This window comes from Pan paniscus, chromosome 2 (assembly GCF_029289425.2).
Source record: "Pan paniscus chromosome 2, NHGRI_mPanPan1-v2.0_pri, whole genome shotgun sequence".
Classification (NCBI taxonomy): Eukaryota; Metazoa; Chordata; class Mammalia; order Primates; family Hominidae; genus Pan; species Pan paniscus.
The window spans coordinates 58,362,146-58,389,495 of record NC_085926.1 but is presented as its reverse complement, the minus strand read 5'-3'; the positions used below and the strand labels follow the sequence as shown (position 1 = coordinate 58,389,495).

Here is a 27,350-nt window from a genome sequence, read left to right as displayed (position 1 = left end):
TGGTCAAAGTCTCTTAATCCTACTAGAGTGTCAGTTTCAACTGTAAAATGGACCTAAGCTGGAGTCCACTCACACTGGATAAGAAGGTATTCACGATGATTAACTGAAACAAGTGCCCATAAAAGCAACAGTGCCTGGCACAAAATAAGTGCTTCAAATATATTACATATAATTATTTTAAATAACAATTTAGGGTCCTCTGCTTACTTAGCTTTCCCAAAATACTCTTACAAACCCATTTTTTTTTTTTTAAACCCATTTTTTAAAAAAAGGGCTGGGTGTGGGTGGCTCATGCCTGTAATCCCACCATTATGGGAGGCTAAGGCGGGCAGATCACTTGAGCCCCAGAGCTCAAGACTAGCCTGGGCAACATGGCAAAACCCGTCTCTACAAAAAAATACAAAAATTAGCCAAGGGTGGTGGTGCACACCTGTAGTCCCACTCAGGAGGCTGAGGTGGGAGGTTAAGGCTGCAGTGAGCCGTGATTGCACCACTGCATTCCAGCCAAGGTGACAGAGAGAGACCCTGTCTCAAAAAAATAGATAGCAAGGCAACAGACCTGTCTAATCCCAAAGGAGGGTGGGAGGGAATATTTGTGTGTGTGTAAATTGGGACCTTTAAAACCAATCAGTTCTATGAATAGAGTATAAATACTAGTTGGTGATATTACCATGAAATAAACCAGGATAAAGAATTTTAAAGTCCTGGAAAAAGTGACCTTCCTGAGGCAGAAAACAACCTTTTGCAGAAAAGACAGTGCTAGGAATGTTCTTACTGAAAAAACAGGGGTCTAAGCAAAAGAGTATTAGAGAATCCCACCCCACCCAATGGAACTGCCAGCAGACTTAAAGAAAGGATATTTCTCCCATCAGCTTGGTAAGGACCTCAAGAAGGAGCCCCCAGAGAAGAAGCTACAGTAAGAAAAGGGAGGGGCCCCAACCCTTACACAGTTGCTAGAAAGGGCTCATAAGGGTAAGACCCCTTCACTTAGAAACTGAGATTAAAACCACCTTTAGCTGCCATAAATGTGCTTACAACCGATGCTTTCGGGAAGAAAGGCACTGCTGCTGAATTCAACTTACCTAAGCTCATCTATTGCTGCTGATCTATTGCTGAGCAAACTGCCAAAGGCCAGAGTTCACAGTGGATTTAGGATTTAGAGTGTGCTTGACTAGAAAGAACTGTGAGGCCAGGTGCTGTGGCTCCCATCTATAATCCCAGCAATTTGGAGGCTGAGGTGAGAGGAGTGCTTGTGCCCAGGAGTTTGAGACCAGCCTGGGCAACATGGTGAGACCCCTGTCTCTACAAAAAATTTAAAAATTAGCTGGATGTGGTGGTGCATGCCTATAGTCCCAGCCTCTCAGAAGGCTGAGGCAGGAGGATCACTTGAGCCCAGGAGAAGACCGACCTCCAGTTCTGCAAGGAAGAACAGCATAAGCATGGGCTGGCCAGCCAAAAGTTGCAATCCTGGCTGGGCACAGTGGCTCAAGCCTGTAATCCCAGCACTTTGGGGGCCAAGGCGGGTGGATCACTTTGAGGTCAGGAGTTCAAGACCAGCCTGGCCAACGTAGTGAAACCCCATCTCTATCAAAAATACAAAAATATTAGCCAAGTGTGGTGGTGAGTGCCTATAATCCCAGCTACTCGGGAGGCTGAGGCATAAAAATTGCTTGAACCCAGGAGGCGGAAGTTGCAGTGAGCCGAGATCTCACGACTGTATTCCAGCCTGGGTGACAGACCCAGACTCTGTCTCAAAAACAAAAATGGTGTAATCCCTAGGCTCAGAGTCCTGCTGTCACTCTGCAGAGGCCTTGAAGGCAGAGCAAGCCTATGTAAATCAAAGATTTGCCAAGCATCTCCTACACACGCCCCATACCCTAGAAGAAGGAAAGCTGTACAGAGAGGCCAAGCAGAATCTGAACAAACAGGCCTTGCTGGGGTGAGATCATACCCTTTTTGTCCAATCACAATGAGATAGAAACTGGGACCGCCCCCAACTTTTAGGGACCTGTAAACCTGAAGGCATGGAAATAAGGGAAAATCCAAATGTTCCTTAAAGAAAAATTCCAGGCATCCAGCTAGCCCTAGAAGTAATTAAGTAACTTGGTAAACAAGAAGGTAATAAGTGGCTTAAGAACAATAGCCAAGGAAGTTAAAGCTCCAGAGAAGTTCCCTTGCCCTATAGAAACTAAAGATAAGATCTTAACATATGTCCCTGAGTTGTCTTTCAAAGGCTCAGGCCCCCACTGAAGACCCTCACCACAAAGATCCCAGCTTAGGAGGAAAAGAAGACTAAACTTTACCTATTATCGATCCCACCATCCTTTGTTCTAAGTTTCTTCTTGAGAGGCTTGGAGAAAGTCACTCCCCCTAGCAAGTTAGCATTTTACTACTGACCCCAAAATTCTTAGAGCCTCTGCAACTAAGATCAACTGCAAGTCAGATCTCTGAATCTACCTGTGAGCACCCCCTACCACCAAGATGTCCCGCCCTTTTAAGCTTAAACCAATGTGCAACCTCGGTGTACTGATTTATAATTTTGCCTGTAGCTTCTGTTTTCCTGAAATTTACCCCACCGTTAAAAATCCTTGCCTGTAAGCCATCTGGAAGGTCAGATTTTTTAGCATTTTGCTGCCTGGTCCCCCTTGCACAGCACTCTGCAATAAATGCCTTCCTTTCTGTCACTGCAACAGCCTTGGTGTGGGTATCTGATTTTATTGCACTGGGTGAGCAGACCAAAATTGGGTTCTATAACAACATTTCTATATGGTTGTCAATCATGCCTATCCAATGACGTCTCCATAAAAGGCCCAAGAGGGCAGGGTTTGGAGAGCTTCCTGATAGCTGAACATGCGGAGGTTCCTGAAGGGTGATGTGCCCAGGGAAGGCATGGAAGCTCCTTCCCCCACACCTTGCCCTATGCATCTTTTCATCTGTATCCTTTGTAACATCCTTTATAATAAACCAGTAAACATGTTTCCCTGAATTCTGTGAGCTGCTCCAGCAAATTAACGGTGGGAACTCCTACTTGAAGCTGGCCGGTCAAAAGTTCTGGAGTCCCATCCTTGCAAATGGTGTCAGAAAGAGCAGGTAGTTTTGGGGACTGAGCCCCAACCTGTGGGGTCTGACGCTATCTCCAGGTAGATAGTGTCAGAATTGAATTGGAGGACACCCAGCTGGTGTCCACAGCAAAACTGATTGCTTACTTGGTGGTGGACAGAACCACTCCCCCACACCCTGACATTTGGTCACAGAAGTCTGTTTGCGTTGATTATTATTGTGTTGAGTGACAGAATAGGGAAAAATACTTTTGAGTGTGAGTTTTTCCTAAACAGTGTCTATCATTTTGGAGCTTCTGAGAGGCACTGGAAATGTGACTCCATGAGAGCTAGGGCCTTGTCTAGCCATTTCTGTAACCCAGGGCCAAGCACAGTCCTTAGCAAACCATAGGTTCTCAGTAAATGCACCTTGAATGTTTATTCTTAAATGAATAAACTCCCTTGGGTTGAAATGCTTAGGGCCTGAAATGCTAGGTTGCCAGGCAAATACTAAATATTAGTTACCATTTTCATGAGATGCATTACAGGAAATGCCCAGCAGAGGTCAGATTGCAGGCTGAGTCAATTTCATCAACAAAACATTAAGGAGATAAAAGAAAGGAGGAGCCAATATTTGCTGGGAACCTCTCATCTCTGCCAGGCACTCTCACTCTGCCAGGCATTGTGCTGGGGCCTCACATGTGCTTTCCTTCTAAATCCTCAAGACTCCCCTTCAGGCTGGGTGCTATCAAATTCACAGGAATGCCCCTCCCACTCACCTCCAAGTTTTCCCAACATTGACTCTAATTACACAAGATTCCTCTTTTTTTTCTCTCATTCTAAAAGTTACCTTATCTCATGCAAACTTACTACTGTATGAGACAGCACCCATTTAAACACAGATAAATTAGAGAATTCCCCCCAAAAGTCCAAATAAATTGTAAATTCCCAAAGGCATTTAGAGATAAGAACCGGCAGTCAAGTGAGCAGGGACAGATCTAACCACACAGACAGGGGCTGTGAACCCTTAAACAGACGCCTCAAGTGCCTTGCTTGTTAAAGGAGGATTTCTGGATTCTCACTACCAATTTTCTCCAATTTTCTTAATATGCCCAAGTGGTGTTAAATTAATATCCTATCTTCTAGAAAATGGCTTAATATAGTCCGGGCAGTAGATCACCAGACATTTCTGATCAGCCTAAACAGTGTATCTCCACAAAAGACAAAAAAGGCCTATTTTCTGTCTTGATCAACATTTGGGGGCTTTCTTGGGAAATCTGCTGACAAAGTAAGATAAGGACAAGAATATCCTCCCATGGACCAGGTACTTTGCTACCCAAAACAGGCCCTAGAACATTCAGCAGTAAGGCACCAGTAACCACCCTCAGCCAGAAGTAAGTCACTCACACTAGTCCCCGTGTGTTTGCTTGCTCTCATTTTCTTAGGAGGGTCAGTTAGAAGCATTTGAGTGGAGCTGAAGAATGCTCTTGGCAGCTCCTGGGTGCTGTGTTAGTTATTAATAATGAATATGGGATCAACTCATATACCAACCCCCTGCCAATGACTCCCCCTTCACACAGCTGTAGGAACCCTTCCAGGCACAGCCAGCAAGCTCTGAGTGGCAGAAGCAGCTCCTCGCACATCTGGAACAACTGGTTCATTTAAGAAGCAAAAGGAGATACTGGTGTCCCAATTGTTTTTACTGGGCTTGCAAAAGACTTTAGGAGAGACATCTTGGTTCAAAAATAAAAGAAAGATAGTATTATGGGGCTACTCAACAAAATTGGGGATTATTTTTATAAGCAGTTTCCAAGATAAATTCTTTTTACATTTTTCAATCAAAACTAGTATCTAATTTACAAAAGTGAAGCAAAGGCTAATAATAGAAAAATATTCAGATAATTAAATACATTACAGAGCAAAACAGAGTCAAATCGTTGCCAGAAAATCAGAAACGCAGTGACTCTTTCACTCCTCCACCTAGGCATCTTACCAGTTGTGCTCTGTGACAAAACTGACCCTATGGACGGGCTCCCTGAGGAGAGAGGCCTGGAAGGACGGGACCCCTGGGCCACGGCGCATTTGTGTTGTTCAGCTAAGCATGTACCAAGACAGGCTCCAATCTGAGAAGCTCTGAATGAAGCTTTTCAGCAAAGACAGCAAGCTGGAGCCCGGGGGTGGCTAGTGGCCCTGAAACCGGTCCATTCCCTGTGAAAGCCGAGCTTGGAATCTAGCCCCTCAGCTCTCCCAAATGACACTGCTAATTTGCACTCCCACTGATCTCTCTTGAGAAAGCTGCTGCTATCTAACCCCTGAAATTGTTGGGCCAAGGCAGGAAGAGGCACAGCCCGCTCCTCCTGTTGGCGGACAGGAAGGTGGCATGTCACTTTACTCCATCACTAACCTGATGTAGAGGGTGGAGTTGGCGATGACGGGGACGTGAGAGGTGAGCTGGCCCCAGATCCTGCTAAGATAAAACACAGAGAAACCCTCATGGGGACCAATGAAAGACATTTGGAATTTGGCCCAGGCTGGGACCCACTGCTGTCTGAGAATCTACATTTGGCTTAGTGTGTGAGCCTTGTGAAACAAGATGATGAGGGACAAAAAACTCAGAGACCGGACCCAATGACGGGCTTTTACTCTGGTGCAGGGTCCAACTCCTTCCCCAAGCCACTAAAAGCTCCTTGCCTCCCACTGCTCCCCATGGCCTGCCTGGTTTGAAACTTTGCACCATCAACAGCTTAGGCAATTGGCTGCAGTATCTCTTCCTGACCCAACCTCCACTCCTGGGTAATGACAAATGACAGAAGCCACAAGTGGTACAGTGGACAGAGAGGTGCAGAGCAGCCTTCTGGGGGTTTCCAAAGGAAGGGAGTGCCCCGTACAGCATCCACCCAGTAACGCATTCTGCAGAAGTTCCATTTTATCAGCAGGTAGAATCAACTAGATAGGGTCAGTCTATTCAGTTTATGGATTTCACAGCCCTTTTCTTATCTAGAATAAGTAAATGTCCTTATTCACATTAAAACAATGTGAATCCCACCTGTTGCATGCTTTTTCTGGATCTAGTAACCTTATTATATTTCAAATATTCCCAAGTTCTCAGCATCTCCCCATTACTTGGCAATCCCTAGAAAATATCTTCCTGAGCTGACATGAAGTAGCCCAATGAGCAGAGGTTCCTACGTAAGCCTTTCTGTGGACACAGAAACCCCCCTCCCACACATAGAGATCCTATGGAGAGGTTAACCAAATCTCCCTAGTCAGGTGGTTTCTGGGCTGATGGGCACACACACCCAGAGGGCTGCCATCACATGCCTGAGAAGCCACCAGAGCTGGTGTGGTTAAGGCCCCAGCCATCACTTCACTCACTACCCACAGGACGTGTTGGTGTCTCATGGACACTGGCCATGATGAGAAATGTCCTGATTAAACCACACCTCCCTCCAGTTTAATGCTTTTCTACTTGCAATATTCCCTCAGTTCCCTATAAAATATGAGGGTGTTTTACTGAAAAAGGAGGTAAAACTCAATGCATGCTGTCTTTATACTGTTCGTAGTGCTAATGAACTTTAATGGGGAGAAGCTTCACTGCTTGACTCCAGTAAAGTTTGGGAATTATCTGTATATATCCATCAACTGCTACTTCATTTTCCTAAACTCCTGAGGGCACTGGGGTATCCTGAAGTCCTTGAGTCCTACCTGGCTTCATGTGACACAGCTTTGCAGGCAGGCAGGGTCTTAGAAGGTAGAGAGCACACTGTCAGGCTTTCTCTGCTCTATAAAACATTAGCTACTGGACAGAATGACTGCTGGTTGGAATCATGAGTCTCAGTATAATAATGACCATGACTGGTCCATGTCCCTCCCATCAACCATGGCGAAGATAGGCTTCCAACTGAAATTACCTGCCAGCCACAACAGCATTCACCCCCAAGGAGCCTGCGCTGGTCCTCATTGGGACCACCCCTCCTTCCTCTCCTTTGCAGCTCTTCCTGAGCCCTTCTCCAGTCTGGACTCTGCAGTGGTGTCAATGTGACTCTCACTCTCCTTCTGGAGTTCATGGGCTTTATCTATTCAGGGCTGCCAATCTCCAGCTCTGGTCATGCCACTTGCATTCTCCAGCTGTGGCTCATGCAGCCCTCTGGGCTGCAGCCTAATCATCTTGTACACTTTTCTCCTCCCGCCCCAGGCAGACATTCTCCTCCCTGACTTCACTGAGAAGACTGAGGCATGACCGTGAATATCCCCAGTTTCCTCCCTTCTAAACATCTCTGCCTCTTCACCTGCCTGCACCAAATCCTACCGCTAGGAAGAGATGCATGGGTTTCCTCAAAGTTGAGACTGATAGCTGGGCTTTGGATGCTAACCCCTTGGCTTTCTACCCGCCATGGTGCCCCTGCCAGTTACCGTCTCTTTTGCATCTTCAAATTCCCCCTCTCTGCTCTGTCCTTCCTCTGCCTAAAAGTATAAGCAGGTATTCCTCAACCCCAAAATCTCCCATTCCCGTGGCCCTTCAGGGCTAAGTCAAAACTGCTTGGTAACTAGGGTGAAACCTTCCCTTCTCTATGTGGGCTCTACTTCACAGATTCATAAACTAGAAAAACTGGAAGGCCCCCAGGGATCATTCAATCTGGCTCTGATTTCCAAAGATGGGACATTATGGCCCAAAGCCAGCAGAGCTGGGTGAAGGGCAGCTGGGAGTGGCAGCAAGGACTGCCAACTCGGGACAGTGCTCTTTGTACCATCTCGGTTTCTTGCCATCCCCACACACCATCGAGTCCTTTCCTTAATTCACACAGGAGAGCACATCCTCCCATCACATGGGGTCCAGAGCAGTGGGCAGGATTTAAGGTCATTTCTGTTCATGCAGGCTCTACTAAAAAACAGGAGGCCTTACATTTTAAGTCAGGTCTGTTTTCCTTCCATGACTAATGCTCCTGTGTCTTTAGATGATCAAGTGCTGCCATCAGTGAAGAAGGTGAGCTACCCAATTACCTCAGAAGTCCCTTCTAGCATTTGAATGCTGTAAGCCTACGAATACTGTTGCAATCTTTCATTAGAGACAGAGTTATTTTGTTCTCTGTAGTCATTACTACATTGCCCAGTTTCTGGCCAGCAGAACTCAAGACCTCTTGACCAACTAGAGACTCCTGATCCTGATCTCTGTGTCCTGGGCCCCACTACCATCTATAACCAGTTACCTGAATTATTGGAGTTGCTGTACTTCGCTGAATGCTCTTCACTATTTTCAAGAGCAGATCGTTTTGACTTCTTTAAGAATAAAAGGAAAGGGGGAGGGAGGGAGAGGAAAGCAAAGAATAAACACAGTGAAGCTGGAAGTTAGAATAAAAATATTTTCCAGGCATAGCATTAAACTAGCTGCAGACAAGGTAATATTCGGCCCCATAACTTAACACAGTGAAGAAGTCACAGCCAAAACTAAAGGCGGAAATAAAACAAAAAATGCTGACTTTACTATCTCAGGCCAATCGTTTCCTCCAATTACATTATGCCATAATCTGCCCAGCAAGCTAGGAAACTACATGGGCTATTTCTCTGCTGATTATCATATGACTCTTTTTTTTTTTTTCCCAAAAAAAGCTGCACCCCAGTCATCTGGAAATAGTCTTAGCTTTCAAGGAGATATAGCACAGCATCTGTCATTAAATGGGCACCATTAACCTAGAACTTTCTTCACATGTACTCAAGAACTCATAGAGGGACTGCAGAGAGACACGAGGCTTACCTTTCGAGCTAAAATTTTTCTTTTTTTTCTTTCCTCCTCAGATCCATGGTGGGACTGAGCTCTTGTCAGTCTTCGATGCTGGTGAATCTTTAAAAGACCATAAGATGTAAGCATATCCCACATAAGGCAGCTTCCTAATGAAAATCTTCTCCAACATGTTTTGGCAAACCACATTTTATTGGGATAAAAGAAAATCTTTCCTTGCTCAGGCTGTCTACTTCCTGGCTCGGGTCTGGATGCCAGGTAGAGGAGTATGCCAAAGGAAGAGGTCCTTTCTCATGCCCCTAATGCCTTCCTGCCTTTCCCTCTTTTACAGAAGAAGAATGTGGTGAGACAGCATGGACCATGCATGCCCGCAACTATCACCGGCCGGCATGCTCTGATCAGAAACCCAGACTGCCCTTCCTGGAGATGTTTGTTTCCCACATAGACTAAGCAGGACTGAAGGCAGGACTGTCAAGTATTCAGCTCTGCAGGGAAGCATTTAGCCTAAAGGCTGGCTGAGAGTAAGTATGCTTAAAATATTTGCAGAGGGAACAGTCAAAGGTCAATCACTATAAAAACCACGGCAGAGGATGGGGACACTAAAAGGCAAAGAGGAACCGTTATCAATTTACCTGTTTCTGTTCCTCAATTAGTCTCTTCTCTATACATTCTTTGGCAATTCTCAATGCCTCTTTTAACTTTGTAGGGATCTGACAGGAGAGAAAAGTACATCATCTATTGAAAAAGGTGGCTGGAGATACTTCCAAGTCCTGGAGTAAATGAAGGAGCAGGTGGTTATCAAGAGTAATTTCGGCCAGGCGCAGTAGCTCATGCCTGTAATCCCAGGACTTTGAGAGGCCAAGGCGGGCGGATCACGAGGTCAGGAGATGGAGACCATCCTGGCTAACACGGTGAAACCCCGTCTCTACTAAAAATACAAAAAATTAGCTGGGCATGGTGGCGCCTGTAGTCCCAGCTACTCAGGAGGCTGAGGCAGGAGAATGGCGTGAACCCGGGAGGCGGAGCTTGCAGAGAGCCGAGATCGCGCCACTGCACTCCAGCCTGGGTGACAGAGCAAGACTCCATCTCAAAAAAAAAAAAAAGAGTCATTTGGAATAAAATCAGTTAAAGCTGTCCATTCAAATCCTACCCCAGCCACTTTTGGTATCCCTAACACACTCACTTCTCTAGCATTTTTTAGCAATGAACAATAAAACTAAAACATAAATAAACATGATATGTTTCAAGTAATGCAAGTAATTCTCAAGGGCTGTAAATTGCCAAAACAATCTGAAAAAGAAAAATAAAGTTGAAGGCCTCACATTTCCTGATTTTGAAACCTATTACATAGCTACAGTAATTAAAACAGTGTGGTACTGACATGCAGGCAGATACACAGACCAATGGAAAAGAAGGAGAGAGAGCCCAGAAATAAACGCTTGAGGATATGGTCAAATAATCTTTGACAAGGGTTCCAAGAACATACAATGGGGGAAAGGACAGTGTATTCAATAACAGTGCTGGGAAAATTGGATATCCACATACAAAAGAGTGAAGTTGGACCCTTACCTTACACCACAAACAAAAATTAACTCAAAATGGATTCAAAACCTAAACATAAGACCTAAAACTATAAAACTCCTAAAAGAAAAGACACAGGGGAAAAGCTTCTTGACACTGGATTTGGCAGTGATTTCTTGGATATGACACCAAAAGCACAGGCAATAAAAGAAAAAAAAATTAAACTTCATCAAAATTTAAAACTTTGGTGCAGCCGGGCACGGTGGCTCACGCCTGTAATCCCAATACTTTGGGAGGCTGAGGTGGGTGGATCACTTGAGGTCAGAAGTTCAAGACCAGCCTGGCCAACATGGCAAAACCCCGTCTCTACTAAAGATACAAAAATTAGCCAGGTGTGGTGGTGCACGCCTGTAATCTACTTGGGAGGCTGAGGCAGGAAGATCACTTGAACCTGGGAGGGCGGAGGTTGCAGTGAGCTGAGATTGTGCTGCTGCACTCCAGCCTAAGCAACAGAACGAGACCCTGTCTCCAAAAGAAAAAAAGAAAAATAAGTAAATAAATAAATAAAACATTGGTGCAACAAAGAAAAACGGAGTAAAAAGACAACTCAAGAAATGGGACATAATATTTGCAAATCATAGGTCTGATAAGGGGTTAATATCCAGAATATATAAAGGAACTCCAACAACTCAACAACAAAATATAAGTAACCCAATTAAAAAGAGGCAAAAGACATAGACATTTCTCTAAAGAAAATATACAAATGGCCAAAAAACATATGAAAAGACACTCAATGTCTTTAGTCATTAGAGAAATGTAAATCAAAACCACAATGAGACATCACCTCACAGCCATTAGGATAGCCACTATTAAAATAATAAAATAAATGTTGGTGAGAATGTGGAGAAACTGAAACCCTTGTACACTGCTGGTGGAAATGTAGAGTAGTACAGCTGCTATGGAAAACAGTATGGAGGTGCCTCAAAAAACTACAAAACGGAACTACCATATGAGGAATTCCACTTCTGGGTATACATCCAAAAGAATCAAAAGCAGGATCTCAAAAAGATATTTGCACACCCATGTTCACTGTAGCATTATTCATGACAGACAAGAGGTAAAAGCAGCCTAAATGTTCATCAACAGATGAATGGATAAAAAAAGTGTGGCATATACATACAATGGAATATTACTCAACCTTAAAAATAGAAGGAAATCTTGTTACATGTTACAATATAGATGAACCTTGAGGACATTATGCTAAGTGAAATAAATGATCCACAAAAGGATAAATACTTATATAAGGTTTCTAGAGTAGTCAAGATCACAGAAACAAAGTAGAATAGTGATTGCCCGGAGCTGTGGGGAGGGAGAAATGGGGAGTCATTATTCTATGGGTATAGAGTTTCAGGTTGTAAGCTCTAGAGACCTGTTATACAATAATGTGAAGATAGTTAACACCACTAAACTGTACACTTAAAAATGGTTCAGAGAGTAAATTTTATATTGTATTTTTTATCACAATTAAAAATTTAAAAATTAGGTCAGGCACAGTGGCTCACACCTGTAATCCCAGCACTTTGGGAGGCCACTTGGGGCCAAGAGTTCAAGACTAGCCTGGGCAACATAGTAAGACTCTGTCTCTACAAAAAAATTAAAAAATTAGCAGGGTGTGGTGGTACGCGCCTGTTGTCCCAGCTACTCAACAGGCTGAGGCAGGAGGATTACCTGAGCTCAGGAGTTTGAGGCTGCACTGAGCCCCGTCATTGCACCACTGCACTCCAGCCTGGCAACAAAAAATCGCCTACTTCAAAAAAAAAAAATTAAAATTAAAAATTAAAAAAATTGGCTGGGTGCAGTGGCTCACACCTGTAATCCCAGCACTTTGGGAGGCCGAGGTGAGTGGTTCACCTGAGGTCGAGACCAGCCTGACCAACATAATGAAACCCCGTCTCTACTAAAAATACAAAAATTAGCCAGGCGTGGTGGCACATGCTTGTAATCCCAGCTGCTCAGGAGGCTGAAGCAGGAGAATTGCTTGAACTCAGGAGGCGGAGGTTGCAGTGAGCCGAGATCATGCCATTGTACTCCAGCCTGGGTGACAAGAGCGAGACTCCGTCTCAAAAGAAAAAAAAAATTTAAAAAATTATATAAAGCTTATTGGAACATACATAAATTCAACCAGTTATAATAACTTCAGAGATATCTTCTTTGTGAGAGATTTATGTTCTGAATTTTGTAAGATTAAACTTTCCCAGCTTTCCCTGTTGGGAGACATTCCAAACAACAGCCCAGTTTGTTTCTGAGCCTATCATTTCTTTTTTTTTTTTGAGACAGAATCTCACTCTGTTCCCCAGGCTGGAGTGTACCGGCATGATCTCAGCTCACTGCAACCTCTGCCTCCATCATTTCTTTTTTTTTTTTTTTGAGACAGAGTCTCACTCTGTTGCCCAGGCTGGAGTGCAGTGGTGTGCTCTCAGTTCACTGCAACCTCTGCCTCCCAGGTCTAAGCAATTCTCCTGCTTCAGCCTCCCGAGTAGCTGGGATTACAGGCACCTGCCACTAAGTCTGGCTAATTTCTGTATTTTTAGTAGAGATGGGGTTTTGCCATGTTGGCCAGGCTGGTCTGGAACTCCTGACCTCAAATGATCCACCTGCCTCAGCCTCCCAAAGTGTTGGGATTACAGGCATGAGCCACCACGCCCGGGCCATTTCTTAATTTATTAGCTTTTTAAATCATGAGGAGTCTGGTCCTGGAAGATAAGACCCCCAGATCATGTTGAACTTTTTGTCTTTATTATTCTGTAAAAATTTCAAATTAAAAAAAAAAGCTGTAAGTAGGTAATACAGTCACATGGTTTAAAATCCCAAAGGTATAAAAGGGCACATACACAGTGAAGTCTCCCACCTACTTCCATGGAGGAAACCAACATTACCAGTCTCCTGTATATCTTTCCAGAAAGTCAGTGTACATACAAGAACTAATGTTGGATTTTAAAATCATACTATCTTTGCTGCATAGGCTCTCTGGCTTAGGGGAAGAGCGAGGTCTAGTACTAACTCCTGAATCCTAAAGGCCAGACTGTCAGGGTTGGAGGAGAATATATTTATTGACAAGGCTGAAGAAATTTCCTAAGATGCTTCAGTGAAGGAGACATTAAATTTAAATGTTTTTTTCTCTCCTACTTCAGATCCAAAGAAGCTATTATTGTCAGAATTCCTCTAACTGGCAAAACAGAACAGAGGAAAGCACCTCTCTCACTGACACAGTCTTCTAAACCCTCCCTTGGTTTTCTTTCTTTTTTTTGTTTTCTAAATTTATTTTCATCCTAATAGTATTACATGTTCTTTTGGAATATAGAAAGGAGAGGGAGAATTACCTTTTATCCTCCTACCCAAATCGCACTCATAGTGAGCACTGCCAAGAGCCATGGCCTGAACAAGGAGTTTCCGTAGATGACCTCAGTTGTCTAATGACAACAGACATGCATTACTCACCAATTTTACACATGAGTACATGCAGACTCAAAGATTAAGTGCTTGCCCATAGATCAGCAGCTCTCAACTGGGAGCAATTTTGTACACCACCCCCCAGGAGACATTTAGCAATGTCTGGAGACATTTTTGGTTGTCACAGTGCAGGAGAGGGTACAAGGAGTATCGTTGGCATCTAGTGGTGAGGTTAGGGATGCTGCTTCACATCCTACCGTGCACAGGCAGCCCTCACAACAAAGAATCATCTCACCCAAAACGTCAAATACCGTGGTTGAAACACCCTGCTGTAGATAACAGCTAATATTGTAGGAATAAAGTAAGATATCATTCTGGTTTTTTGGGTTCCGAAGCCCATTCTCTTTCCATGACACATAACACCACTGCTTCCCAGGAGAAGACCTCCTTCCAGGCTTGTTTCTAGACAGATATGTTGTTTTACACATTATCTTATTTTTTTATACCTAAGCACAAATCTAAATCATTTCCCATATTACTACAATGTCTTTATCAATTTCACTTTTAATTATATTATCAAATAGATGTACCATAAATTATTAAACTAGCCCCTAATTGTAGGACATTTAGGTTATTTCCCAATTTTCCCTATTATATATCTTTTCTTTTTTTGGCTAAAAATACAGCTAACTTTCAAATTCAACTTAGTTATGTCACAAACCAAAAAACGATATAATTGTCTTTACCTTAAACTGTGGTTTTTCAGAAGTGGTTAGTAAAACATCGCTGAATAATCTGTAAAGAAAAGAAACAAACAAAAATCTTTCTTGAACCACGTGCACTCTCAGACTAGGATGAAAGCAGATTAAGACACCTTTAGCCCATGAGGTCTCCCTTCCCTGCACCACATCCTCCAGCCCCCGGCCTAATCCACCATTCCATGTTCATTAACAAATGCAAAGGGATTTGCAGGTGGCCCAGTGTGACCCCCTTCCCACTGTGTTACTAGGGTATCTGGGCCAGCTGTGTACTAGAGAGGGTTTCCCTGCTATGGGCAATATTGCATTTTTAAGAAATTACTTTTGCGAATGCTAATTTGCAAAAAAATCGCAAATAATATATGCGGTAGATATTTCTAAATAGAATAGTTTTCTGCTATTTTTCTTGCCTCAGAAGAGGATAAAATTTATTCTAGAGTTCAGTAACATAAAAATGTTCAAGTAAGTAGAAAGGAATTGTCCTGATTGGAATCTAACAGGAAAGTAATTTTCTTCTAAGTATTTCTCATACTTCATTTTTAAAAGTAGTAGCTTTTGGAGTAAATCAATTCTCTCTTCAAAAATATGTTACTGGCTGGGTGCGGTGGCTCATGTCTTGTAATCCCAGCACTTTGTGAGGCTGAGGCAGGCGGATCACTTGAGGTCAGGGGTTCGAGACCAGAGTGGGCAGCATGGTGAAACCCCATCTCTACTAAAAATACAAAAATTAGCCGGGTTGTAGTGGTGCGTGCCTATTGTCCCAGCTACTTGGGAGGCTAAGGCAGGAGATTCCCTGGAACCCAGGAGGCAGAGGCTGCAGTGAACCGAGATTGCACCACTGCACTCCTGCCTGGGCAACAGAGCAAGACTCCATCTTAAAAAAAAAAAAAAAAAGGGTATGTTATTGCAAAACAGTAAACAACAGACACCGGGTCTACTTAGGGGGAGAGGTGGGGAGAGCAGCAGAAATACTAAATATTGCATACTGGGTTTAATAGCTGGGTGATGAAATATGTACAACAAACCCCCATGACATGTTTACCTATGTAGCAAACTTTCGCATCTACCCCCACACCTAAAAGTTAAAAATAAAAATAATAAAAAATGATTTTAAAATTACCTATGTGACCAAAAAAAAAAAAAAGTATATTATTAAAAACAATAGCATGGGCCGGATGCAGTGGCTCACACCTGTAATCTCAGCACTTTGGGAGGCTGAGGCAGGTGGATCACCTGAGGTCAGGAGTTCAAGACCAGCCTGGCCAACATGGTGAAAACCCTGTTTCTACTAAAAATACAAAAACTAGCCGGGCGTGGTGGCACGCACCTGTAGTTCCAGCTACTCAGGAGGCTGAGGCAAGAGGATCACTTGAACCCGGGAGGCGGAGCTTGCAGTGAGCCAAGATCACACCACTGCACTCCAGCCTGGGTGACAGAGCAAGACTCTATCTAAAAAAAAGAAAAGAAAAGAAAAGAAAAAAACAATAGCATGAACTGGGTGACCTGGGCACAGTGGCATTCACCTGCAGTCCCAGCTACTCCAGAGCTAGAGGTGGGAGGACCCTTTGAGCTCAGGAGTTTAAGACCAGCCTGCATAACACAGCAAGACTCTCAAAAAGAAGAAGGGGGGAGAGAGAGGGGGAGGGGGAGTGCGAGGGGGAGGGAAAGAAAAGAGGAGAAGAGAGGAGGAGGAGAGGGAAAGAGGGAAAGCAATAGCATGAACAACTCTGAACTGCTAGGTAAAACAGGTCAAAGAATAGAAATGGTTGCTTGGGTAGCACCCAAACAGCTATAAGTAAGTCTTTCTTTGAATATGCCTCCTGCCCCTCCCCTACTTTTTAAAGAGATGGAGTCTTGTTATGTTGTCCAGGCTGCCCTGGAAGTCCTGGGCTCAATCAATCCTCCCATCTTGGCCTCCTGAGTAGCTAGAACTACAGGCATGTGCCAGTATGCCTGGCTGAATATCCTGCGCCCCCAGTTTGTTTTATTTTTTATTTTATTTTATTTTTTTGAGATGGAGTCTCACTCTGTCGCCCAGGCTGGAGTGCAGTGGCGCGCTCCAGTGCAAACTCCGCCTCCTGGGTAGCTGGGACTACAGACGCCCGCCACCACGCTCGGCTAATTTTTTGCATTTTTAGTAGAGACGGGGTTTCACCGTGTTAGCTAGGATGGTCTGGATCTCCTGACCTTGTGATCCACCTGCCTTGGCCTCCTAAAGTGCTGGGATTACAGGCATGAGCCACCACGCCTGCCCCTCACTTTGTTTTATTTTTGAGACAGGGTCTTACTCTGTCATCTAGGCTGGAGTGCAGTGGTGAGTTCACAGCTCACTGCAACCTCAAATTCCTAGGCTCAAGCGATTCTACCACCTCAGCCTTCCAAGTAGCTGGGATTACTACTTGGTGCACACCACCACGCCGAGCTAATTTTGTTGTTGTTGTATTTTTTGTAGAGATGGGGTTTCGCCATGTTGGCCAGGCTGGTCTTGAACTCCTGAGCTCAAGTGATCCACCTGCCTCAGCCTCCCAAACTGCTGGGATTACAGGTGTGAGCCACCGCGCCCAGCTATATTACTCTTTTTTAAAGATGGGAACTTCATCACAAGTAGAAATGACAGGATTAGCTTTCCCCACAGGGCTCTTCAGGGCCCCGTCTGTCCCTCAGCCACACATCTCTTTACTTCCAGAGGACACATTTTAATTGAACATGGTTTACGCCTGTCCAGCTCTTCTCATGGCTGAAGCCCACATCGTAGAAAGACTTAGGTGAAGAAAAAAATATTTGGATTCACTTAAGGACTGGAAGACTGAGAGAAAGATGTAAGAGCTTTGGAATGGGGAGTGTAAATGCAAACTCAAGTAAATCAACCTGTATATAGGCTATTTCCTAAGTACAAGTGCATTTTGCTAGAAAAGTTTGTGTGAAAGTTGTTTTCCAAACTGGGTCTGTTTTTCCATATTCACATTGTTTGTTTTGTTTTGAGACGGAGTCTTGCTCTGTCGCCCAGGCTGGAGTGCAGTGCTGAGATCTTGGCTCACTGCAACCTCTGCCTCCCCAGTTCAAGTGATTCTTCTGCCTCAGCCTCCTGAGTAGCTGGGATTACAGGAGTGTGCCACCATGCCCAGCTAATTTTTTATATTTTCTTAGTAGAGACAGGGTTTCACCACACGTTGGCCAGGATGGTCTTGAACTCCTGACCTCAAGTGATCCACCCGCCTCAGCCTCCCAAAGTGCTGGGATTATAGGCATAAGCCACTGCCCAGCCCACATTATTACATTATTATTAATGGTTGCTGGTTTGGCGACAGACGCTTCAGTGTCTGTGGAACAGTAGAATGTCACATCCACGGGGCAGGGGCTTGGTTTCCTCTTTTCATTACAGTGCCTAGGACAGCAGCTGGCCTCCAGAAGGCCCTCTCTAAACATTTGTGGAAAGAAAGAACCAGGAACCGGAAGTTATCTCTACCTTCTCTGAACTCTGGCTGCATGCCCTTCAAGCTGTCCCCTGCCTCGTTTCCCCATATTATTGTTTTCAGAGTATATCTGTTATATAATACGCTGGTGCAGACAAAGCACCAGATACACTGCATGGTGTGTGATATTCAAAAAAGATCAGCTGATTCAGTAGTAAGCATAACTAACACTTAATGAGCACATATTAAGTGCCGGGTCCCTACTAGGAATCACCTCATTAAATCCTCCCAACTACCTTCTGAGGTGGGAACTTATTATCATTCCCATTTCACAGTTCACAAAACTCTACTTCCAGAGGTTAGGAAATTTGTCTAAGGTCACCCAGGTAGAAGTGGTGAAGCTGGAATCCACCTCCAGGTCTGTCCCACCCCAGGCACACCCTTCTTAACCACTCTGCTGCCTTTCCATGAAAGAACAGAAAATGCACCTGAAGGGAAGGCCCCACAGCACTATTTCAGCTGCCCTGGTTATCTATTCATAATCCAGTTTCAGAGAAAATGTCTTCTGAGCTCCAAGACCCTAGAACAGTGCCTGGTACATGCTAGAGTTTAATAAATAGTACCCAGTGAGTAAATTCACAAGCAGAAGCATGGGTGCTCAGAAACACGTTGCCCTCTTCCTGGAGGGCAGACCCTTCAAGGCCCTGTGACTTGTGAACTATGCACAGCTGGGGGCCAACTGGTTTGCTGATGCACGGTCAGAAAGGAGCCACTTGAGAGGGCCCTCCTTCAGTATTTCCTAAGCTGGGGGCTGCGACACATACGCACACCCAATGCTAATGTACGTACACACAATGCTAACGTTGAGTGAGGAGATACACGTGAAAATGACACAGATGTTAAAGGATAGCCATCAGACCAGGAGAGCACAGAGATCACAAACAAAGGGTGAGGACATCATGCTGCAAGTGCCCATCAGCAAGCAGGCCACGCCAACTCTGCAGGGACCGCAAGAGTCTTTACTACAGTACCAGGTGCTTGGACACAGTGGTCTGGTGTTCAACATAGTTATCAAGATTACAACCAACGCATATGATTGACTTACGGCATCTGTAAGAGCCGGGAGATGGTAGGCATGCCATTTTTACAGGCTTCACAAGACAGCGTAGACTCCAACACGGCCACTTGAAATGAACAGATACACATTTTAGTTCCACAGAACACGCTGGCAAATCCACTTGCTGATGAAAAGTTTAACACCACTTTGCAATAACTGTCTGCGGGCTGATCAGGACAGTGTCAAAAATCTTCACACACAGACAGATGGCATACGTGGGGTGGGGGAATGCTGGCAACACTGGCGTTACCGATGACTCAAAAGAAATGGTTTAGAAACTACATGCTGACAGAAAGCTAAATATATTTCAAAGATAATTGGAGGAAGGATTCAAGATATCATTCATAAAAGTGTTTGTTCTCTTGAAAGAGATGTAAACACTACACAGAAGTAAAATTCTGAACTTGAAAGACATTTTGCTGCTTGCCTGCTTTTCATCAAAACCAGCACACAAAATGCCAATTGTTGATATCTCATCATCCAACACCTTGGATGCTATTAACAGGAGCAGCCAGATTTTTCTACCCACAGGTCACTGTTCAGTTTCAGCGGTTCAAATTCAACACAATATAGTCCCAGGGCCTGTTCTCTTGAATTGCCTCTTTTGACACAATAACGCTTGGTGAAGGGTGGACTTGAGTATCTCCAAGGCACAGGGGTCCAAGAGCTACCCTGCCCTCCCCTCTCTCTGCTCCAGCTGTGGGTGCCAGCCTGGCTGTGGAGGGGATGAAAGGGTCCTGGATGAGTCTGTACCAGTTCCTGCATCCCTCCTTCCTAAAGGTGCTCTCACTTGTCCTCCAGCTCCCCTCAGCCCCCGCAGGTAATGCTGTAAGAGCTCCTGGATCCAATTTGTCTTGGTGTCTGCATTCCTGCCTGCCTGCCCTAGGTCTGGGCCTGCTAGGCTCTTATCTACTAGGCTTCTGGCCTATGGCATTCTTGTTTTGTTTTGTTTTTGTTTGAGGCAGAGTCTTGCTGTGTTGCCCAGGCTGGAGTGCAGTGGCGCAGTCTCGGCTCACTGCAACCTCCACCTCCCAAGAGGCGGGTTCAAGCAATTCTCGTGCCTCAGCCTCCCAAAAAGCTGGGATTACAGGCATGCACCTCCACGCCCAGCTAATTTTTGTATTTTTAGTACAGATGGGGTTTCATTATGTTGGCCAGGCTGGTCTCAAACTCCTGACCTCATGTGATCCACCCACCTCGGCCTTCCAAAGTGCTGGGATTACAGGTGTGAGCCACCATGCCTGGCCTCTCTTGTTTCTTACAAGTCTCACTTCAGTCTTGATCTGACGTCTGACACCTGCCTGAGTCCTCAAGACTGGCTTCAAGTTGCCTGGCTCTAGCTTCTGCATCACACTCATGCAGGCCATACTTCTCTTTACATCCTCCTGCTTCCAAAGCTCTAAAGCATTTTGCAAAAAGTTCCCAGAAATTTCAGATAGCCTGGCAAATGGACAAGCCACCTGAATTTTCACAGAAGTGTATTTAAGTAAACTACTCAAATTTGGTCTACTTTTAAATTTTGTAAGAATTTCTGGCTGTGGAGGACAGCAACTTCCTCTGGGTCTTTCCTGGACTCTGGAAAGGGGATGAGTGGTTCTGCACACTACCAGGGCCCAGAAGACCCTTCCCAACCCCATACTGACCCACAGCCATGGACGGGGCAGGAGGGAAGGAGTCCACAGGCACCGAGTCTGGCGGTCGTCCATAAGTCATTTCATACAGTAAGTGGCCAAAGCAGTGGACATCCACACTTTCCAATGTCTGTGGGAGAAAGAGTAGCAGCGTGTTCACCCTTCACTTTGGCTTTGTGGACCCCCACGCTCCTGCCCCAAGGCTTCTCTGAGAAACAAACCCCAGGGATAGCCCCGCTCCTAATTGGTAACGTAAATGCAACTCCAAAGCCTTCTGTAAAACCTCATGAGGTATCCCAAAGGTCTTGGTACGACCCTCCACAGTTTTCCAATCAGTGAGTCCACCTCCCTCCTTACCCCACCCGCCATTTCAACTCAGCCTCCCAGAGATACAGCAACGCTCCAAGAGCTGACCGGCAAGGCCTGTCCCAACTATACCTTTCACTACTTGGTGCATATTTCCTACATGGGCAGATCATGGGGATAATTGACACCTAAAAATGAACCTGCTATTTCATTACTTTAGCAACTTACATTGATTTTCCTGAATTGTGAAAAATAAGATCGGTAGAAGGAAGGCAGGCCCAATAAGGAATTCTCAAGGTCTAGCAGCCGGCAAGTGTCCCCATCGAGCATCACATTGGAGGCGTGAAGATGCCCATAAGGGAATCCCTTGTCGTGAAGAAACTTCAGTACCTATCAAAACATATGGGAAAGTTACATTTTCCCCAAACTCATTCAGATATAAGACAAGTTAAACTTTGTTTTTTAGTCAATATATTTTGAAACAAAACCAAACAGGTCACTGAGAAGATTCCTGAAGAAAAATGCCACCTCTACCCATTTGTTTGGAAAAGGAAGTGAAGCTGAATGCTTTCCAGTTTTGAGGCTGTGAGATGCAACATCAGTTCTTTCTTTCCTCAAAAGAATAGAGAAGCAGCCTGCATATGCTTGGAATTAATAACTCTGATGCCAAAAGGCTCTGCTTTAAGCACTTTCTGATTCCAATAGGCCAGCTCTCTTCAGGGCAAAGTCTTGATCATCCTGCATAGATGAGTGAAGCTATCTTATCAGTGCTTCTGCCAGTAATTCAGAAAAAGGGGTTGAACTAGAAAACATCTCTAGTTCAGTCTCTCCTCCAAATATATTTAGCTGTTTATTAATAGGAACACACAACAGGATCCCAGAAAAAGCAGTAAATATTTCCGCTGCCATATAAATAATCAGTGGCTTACCCAGTAAGAGAGATGCTTAGATATAGCCCTGCAATGTCCTGGTGAACTAGAGCAGTGATAGGCAAGTGGGGTGCCCAGAGCAATTCACTAAGGACTAGAAGAAAATATTACAACTTCTCTTCATAGTTGTTGTTTTTTAAAAATGTTATTTTTTTAACTTATAATATACAAAATATATTACTAGTATGCTGTCTCCATCCAAACAAATATAATATATATACACACATACACATATATGTATGTGCATAGTACATGCATATAATTTATAGTTAAATAGACATAACATTGGGATATTAAACTGGTTATTACTGATAAGGTTGCATAATCCCAGAAGCTTGGAGAATCCTGATCTAGAGGGTGATGTCGGAAAGGCTTCTCACTGTTGGTTATACTTCTGTAAGGGAGCCATATGGCTATGCATATGACATAACAAAATCAAAAACCTTGGCATGGGGATAAAGAGCAACCAAAGATAATATAAAAGTTGGTATCCACACAGTAAAGTTCTTAAAACTCAGACACTAAATTGCAATAGCTAAAGCTTTAAGAATTTTGTAGACTTAAGTGACTGTTGCCTTAGTCTCAAATATTTACTTTTTGAGGCAAAATATGACAATGCAATCAGTTTATAAGTAATCAGACAACTTAAGTAATTTTGGATATTACTTAAGAACTTTTCCAGGTGAATAATGCAATTTTGGATGAAATTTGAATGCAACTTAAACAAAAGTACCTCTTACCTCTAATATTTGCCGTCCATATGTTTTTATTTGCTGGAGTTCCAGGCCCTGAATCTTCTTAGGGTTGCAGTACTTCTTTAGAAATGGGTCTTTTGGTTTTGCCTTTGGAAAAGAACAAAGAACACGTAAGAAAGCAGCAGAGGGGCCAATATCTGCACACAGACTCCCTGACCAGGCAGGATTCTACAGAGGCTAGGGGCGCCAGAGATGGCCAGCTGCAAGATGTGAGTTTTTAAAATACAACAGTCTGCATTGTTGATAGAAAGAGGCTGACCCAGGTTCCATCCCTTCTCTAGCCCAGTGAAGATGTGCCTGGTCTTGCCCTTAGCAGACCCCAAAGTCTTGCATATTGTTCGAATTCTTCAGTACTGCTTTGTTAAGCGCAAAACACAAACTTAAAAACTGACCTAAGAGAACAGCTTGCCATGTAATGGACATAATTATTAAATGTTCAACCTTTCCTCACATGGGAAAAGGAATGCTCTTTAACCAAACTAAGTAGAGTTTTTATTGCATGAATAAAAATAAATTCCAAATAAAATCAAAACTAACATCAAATCCTCAGGGCCTAGCCTCTGGAGTCTTAGAGACTAAGTATCAATAACAGGTTCTAAAGGAACTTGAGAATTCCTTATGACCATGAACTTGCACAGGTACCTTGTAGATCAGATCCTTCAATGTTCCCTTTTCGTTAAACATCCTAATTAGCAACGCTGAGGATTCATTAGCTGTGGCAAAGGTAACCCGATAGATGTAAGGGTGCTGTCAAAACAAAAAAGAAATTCACATTGATTTGCGTCAGGATCTAGGTCCTTTTAAATACAGGATCTGGTTATGCAGAGTCAAGTAGCACTGTGGTGGTTTAATTGCATAGGAATGTAGTGATATTCCCTGAACACATGGCATTTTCAAGTTATTCAGTTACCAGCTAGTTCCTCCTCCTTCAGATGGAGGAAGGGACATAAACTGTAGGAACAAAGGAAAACAGGAGACAGATAATGGATGTGGTAAACTCCACAAGTGAAGGGGTCCTCTTTGGTGTGTGCACTCTCATAGCTCAGGCAAAAGTGTGGTGGAAGAGATAAAATGTCTGAGTTTTGAGGATAATAGTGTTAATATCCTGTCTCTGTAAGTCAGTAAAGAATACAGCCAAATCTCAGAACAGCCAAATGGAGACCAGGATCAATGTGTCTTTGCTCACAGCTTTGCCTAACATTCCGCACTGCTGTTTGGGTGCCAAGCCAAGAAGCATACTAGCCAGAAAACAGGCAAAAGTAGCATCTTCTGGAATCTCAGCCCTTTCCACAGTAGCTGGCATGAATCTTCCTACCCTTCTATAGAATTCTGCAACATAAAGATTCACAGTGTCCTCCTCAGATGGAGAAACTGACATTAAGCAACTGGGGTGGAGAAAAGACAAATTATTTAATGAGTGAAAGGAAAGTGCTGTTTTTCCCTGGAATTCTGATTACGTGAAACAAACTGGGTCCAGACAGGTATTACAATGTTCACTAGCTCAAAGGAGTATCATGAAAATTTAAACCCATGGGAGCTGAGCTATGCAGGGATTTTGGAGGCTGGCATGCAGCAGGTTGGGGGGTGGAAAGGTGTACCCAGGAAAATAGAGTAATTGATCATGAAGTTCTCCTGATCATCACATCAAAATGGTTGCTGCTGACTTTTTAACAGCTTTGTTGAGATATAATTCACATGCCATTACTATTCACACATTTAAACTGTACAAGTCAATGATTTTCAGTATATTCAGTTATACAACCATCATACAATCTAATTATAGAACATTTTCAACACCCCAAAAAGAAACACAATGGGTAGAATAAAAATCCTTGAGTACATACTAATATAAATTTTTTAAAAAGGGAGAAGAGAAGCTCTTTAGAGTAGAATGCCAACTGATAAGTAAATACGGAAGGAATAATAGAGTTAGAAAATCACGTTAAATGTTAAAATGCTAGTGGGCTTCAAAAAGAACAGAATATGTAGTGTCACAATATCTCCTTACACATTGGTTATTAATTATAGGTATTTACCTTAAGAAATTAAGTATGGGTATAATGTTTAGCAAAAATTGTTCACTATGGCTTTTTTCTTTTTTAAAAAATAAGAGCAAAAAGCTGGAGGTGATCTAAATGTCAATAGAAGATTGAGTAAACTAAGGTATGGCCAATGATAATTCTATACAGCCCATAATAATGATGCTATATTTACTAACAACTAAAGATGCTCATGGTACACCATTAATGAAAAAAAATCAGGTTTTAAAGCACTACATATATAATTTACTTTTTTATCATAAAAATTCTTAAAAAGTAACAACTGAACATTTTGGTTCATACTTCTGGTTGACTGGGATTACTGGTGAGTTTTCTTTTCTTTTCTTTTCTTTCTTTTTTTTTGAGACGGAGTCTGCTCTGTTGCCCAGGCTGGAGTACAGTGGCACGATCTCGGCTTACTGCAAGCTCCGCCTCCCGGGTTCACGCCATTCTCCTGCCTCAGCCTTCCTAGTAGCTGGGACCACAGGTGCCCACCACCACGTCCAGCTAATTTTTTCTATTTTTAGTAGAGACAGGGTTTCACCATGTTAGCCAGGATGGTTTCGATCTCCTGACCTTGTGATCCATCTGCCTCAGCCTCCCAAAGTGCTGGGATTACAGGCATGAGCCACCGCGCTCGGCTTATTTTCTTATTTTTGCTTATCTGCCTTCTGACTTTGCTACAATTAATATGCACCATTTTTATGTGCTTCTTTTTTTAAAGAAGCACTTCTATTAAAAGAAATTTAGGGCCGGGTGCGGTGGCTCACACCTGTCATCCCAGCACTTTGGGAAGTCGAGGCAGGCAGATCATGAGGTCAGGAGTTCAAGACCAGCCCGGCCAACATGGTGAAACCCCATCTCTACTAAAAATACAAAAATTAGCTGGGTGTGGTGGCATGCACCTGTAATCCCAGCTACTTGGGAGGCTGAGGCAGGAGAATCGCCTGAACCCAGGAGGTGGAGGTTGCAGTGAGCCGAGATCGCACCACTGCATTCCAGCCTGGGTGACAAAGAGAGACTCCACCTTGGAAAAAAAAAAAAGAAATTTAGAACTAGGTCCTGGCAGCCTATGTCACACAACCAATCAAGCTCTAAGACTAAAAGCGTCTTTTTGGCCTCACATTGCACCTCATTAATAGCTTGGTTTGCTAGCTTGACAAGACACTATATGGCCAAAAACAAACTTGCCAAACCAAGTGCATAAGTCAGTGTAATTGTGTTCAGTTCACTAGTGATTCATTCCAGGGAACTACATCTTCATGCAGACAAGATAAAGAATGTCAATGTTAACTCAATTTCCTGGCCAGATTAGTCTTTGCTGAAGACATTCTGCACATATTTTGAAATATATCAATGTGGTTCTTTGCACTGAAGGCCCTGGATTAGAGCTGTGTAGTAGCGTAAATAATATCATGTATTCCTAAAGGTCATCTGGTTAGCCTGTGAAGGTAGTAACTCAGATAGAAAAATGGCTATTTTGCCTTTTCTTCACCCAGCTTATCTAAATCCTCATTAGTTCTGTTTTCTCAGGCTGGAAAGAGTATCTTTTAGTTCCACTGAGATAAATACCTTCACCAAGAACAACAGGCTGGGAGAAGTAGCTGCTTCCCTACTCTCATCTTTGTTTAAAATTCAAAGTCTGTATTTAAATTACTATGTTTCATGGGTGTGCAGATGTCATGAATGCCATTTCAAATAGCCTATGATCTAAGAGATTAGCCCTACACAATTTCAGTCTGACCTGAAATCCACTGTATCTCCCCATTCTCTTTTCCAGCTTTTCTGTCCATGTTCACCCAGAAAAAATACTGTGACTCTATCATCAGCACTGAGAATAAAAGAAAGACTTATACTCACCAAACAAGAAGGCAGAAGTTTGATTAGACACTGAAAATCTTTATCTGACAAATACTTGTCTGGGCCAAGGTCAGCCTGAAAACATGGAAGGGAATATCAGGGTACTGTTTTGGTCATCAAAAGAAAAATTCCTTGTCTTTCCCTTTAATTTTATTATCCAAAATATGACTGGAAACCAAAGACGAAAACAACACTAAGTCTGGCTGCCTCAAGACCTTTCTGGAGAAGCAGTGTGTAAAAATACCAGACTTAACTGTAATCTTATCTAATTCCACTAACCAAATCTATCACTAAAACTCTCAAAGTCAAAGAGATAAAGTAATGCCCAAGTATTTTTTTTTTTGGGAAGTAAACTCCAAAACTATAAACCCTAAAGAGATTCCAGAGAGTTATTTTAAGCTGTTCTTGATTCTTTCCAAATGTTTACTAGTTGACCAAATATAATTGCATTTATATAACCAAATACACAGGAAAATGACTCAAAATGACTTTTCTTTGACATGGACCAAGGAAGCCTTTACATCATCACTTAAGAGCACAGTACAATTTTGTAATTCTCTTGTCAAATCTGCTTTCATTAACCCATCTAAAGTCACTGAAGGAGACCAAAGCAAAAAGCTAGCTTACCCAGCTTAACACTAGCCGTTCCTTTGGCTGATTTTTAATCTTCATCAAGAAATATTTCTTCCTTATTCTCCAACCTGCCATAAAAGCAAAAATGTGCTTAGAGCTGCACAATTTTTGCAACAACTGATATGTTTCACTGACTAGGTAATCAAGAAAAATTAAGTTTGAC

At 43.3% G+C, this 27,350-nt stretch overlaps 1 protein-coding gene across 27 annotated transcripts in view; it reads right to left on the bottom strand.

The window, feature by feature from the left end:
• PXK (PX domain containing serine/threonine kinase like) overlaps positions 1–27,350 on the bottom strand; it is a 96,061-nt gene that overhangs the window by 7,631 nt on the left and 61,080 nt on the right. For 11 of the 27 annotated variants that reach the window (XM_055110073.2, XM_055110075.2, XM_055110080.2 and 8 more), the window contains 12 exons: positions 27,182–27,255; positions 26,555–26,629; positions 23,298–23,402; positions 22,641–22,742; positions 21,200–21,361; positions 20,678–20,795; positions 19,023–19,101; positions 14,493–14,541; positions 9,408–9,485; positions 8,791–8,877; positions 8,246–8,315; positions 5,443–5,505 (listed from right to left, as the gene is read on the bottom strand). In XM_055110073.2, the coding sequence (XP_054966048.1) occupies positions 5,443–5,505; positions 8,246–8,315; positions 8,791–8,877; positions 9,408–9,485; positions 14,493–14,541; positions 19,023–19,101; positions 20,678–20,795; positions 21,200–21,361; positions 22,641–22,742; positions 23,298–23,402; positions 26,555–26,629; positions 27,182–27,255 (1,062 nt within the window). Of the gene's footprint in view, positions 1–4,589; positions 4,772–5,442; positions 5,506–8,245; positions 8,316–8,790; positions 8,878–9,407; positions 9,486–14,492; positions 14,542–19,022; positions 19,102–20,677; positions 20,796–21,199; positions 21,362–22,640; positions 22,743–23,297; positions 23,403–26,554; positions 26,630–27,181; positions 27,256–27,350 lie in introns of all 27 variants that reach the window. The other 16 variants (XM_055110076.2, XM_055110077.2, XM_055110078.2 and 13 more) reach the window with 6 other exon arrangements.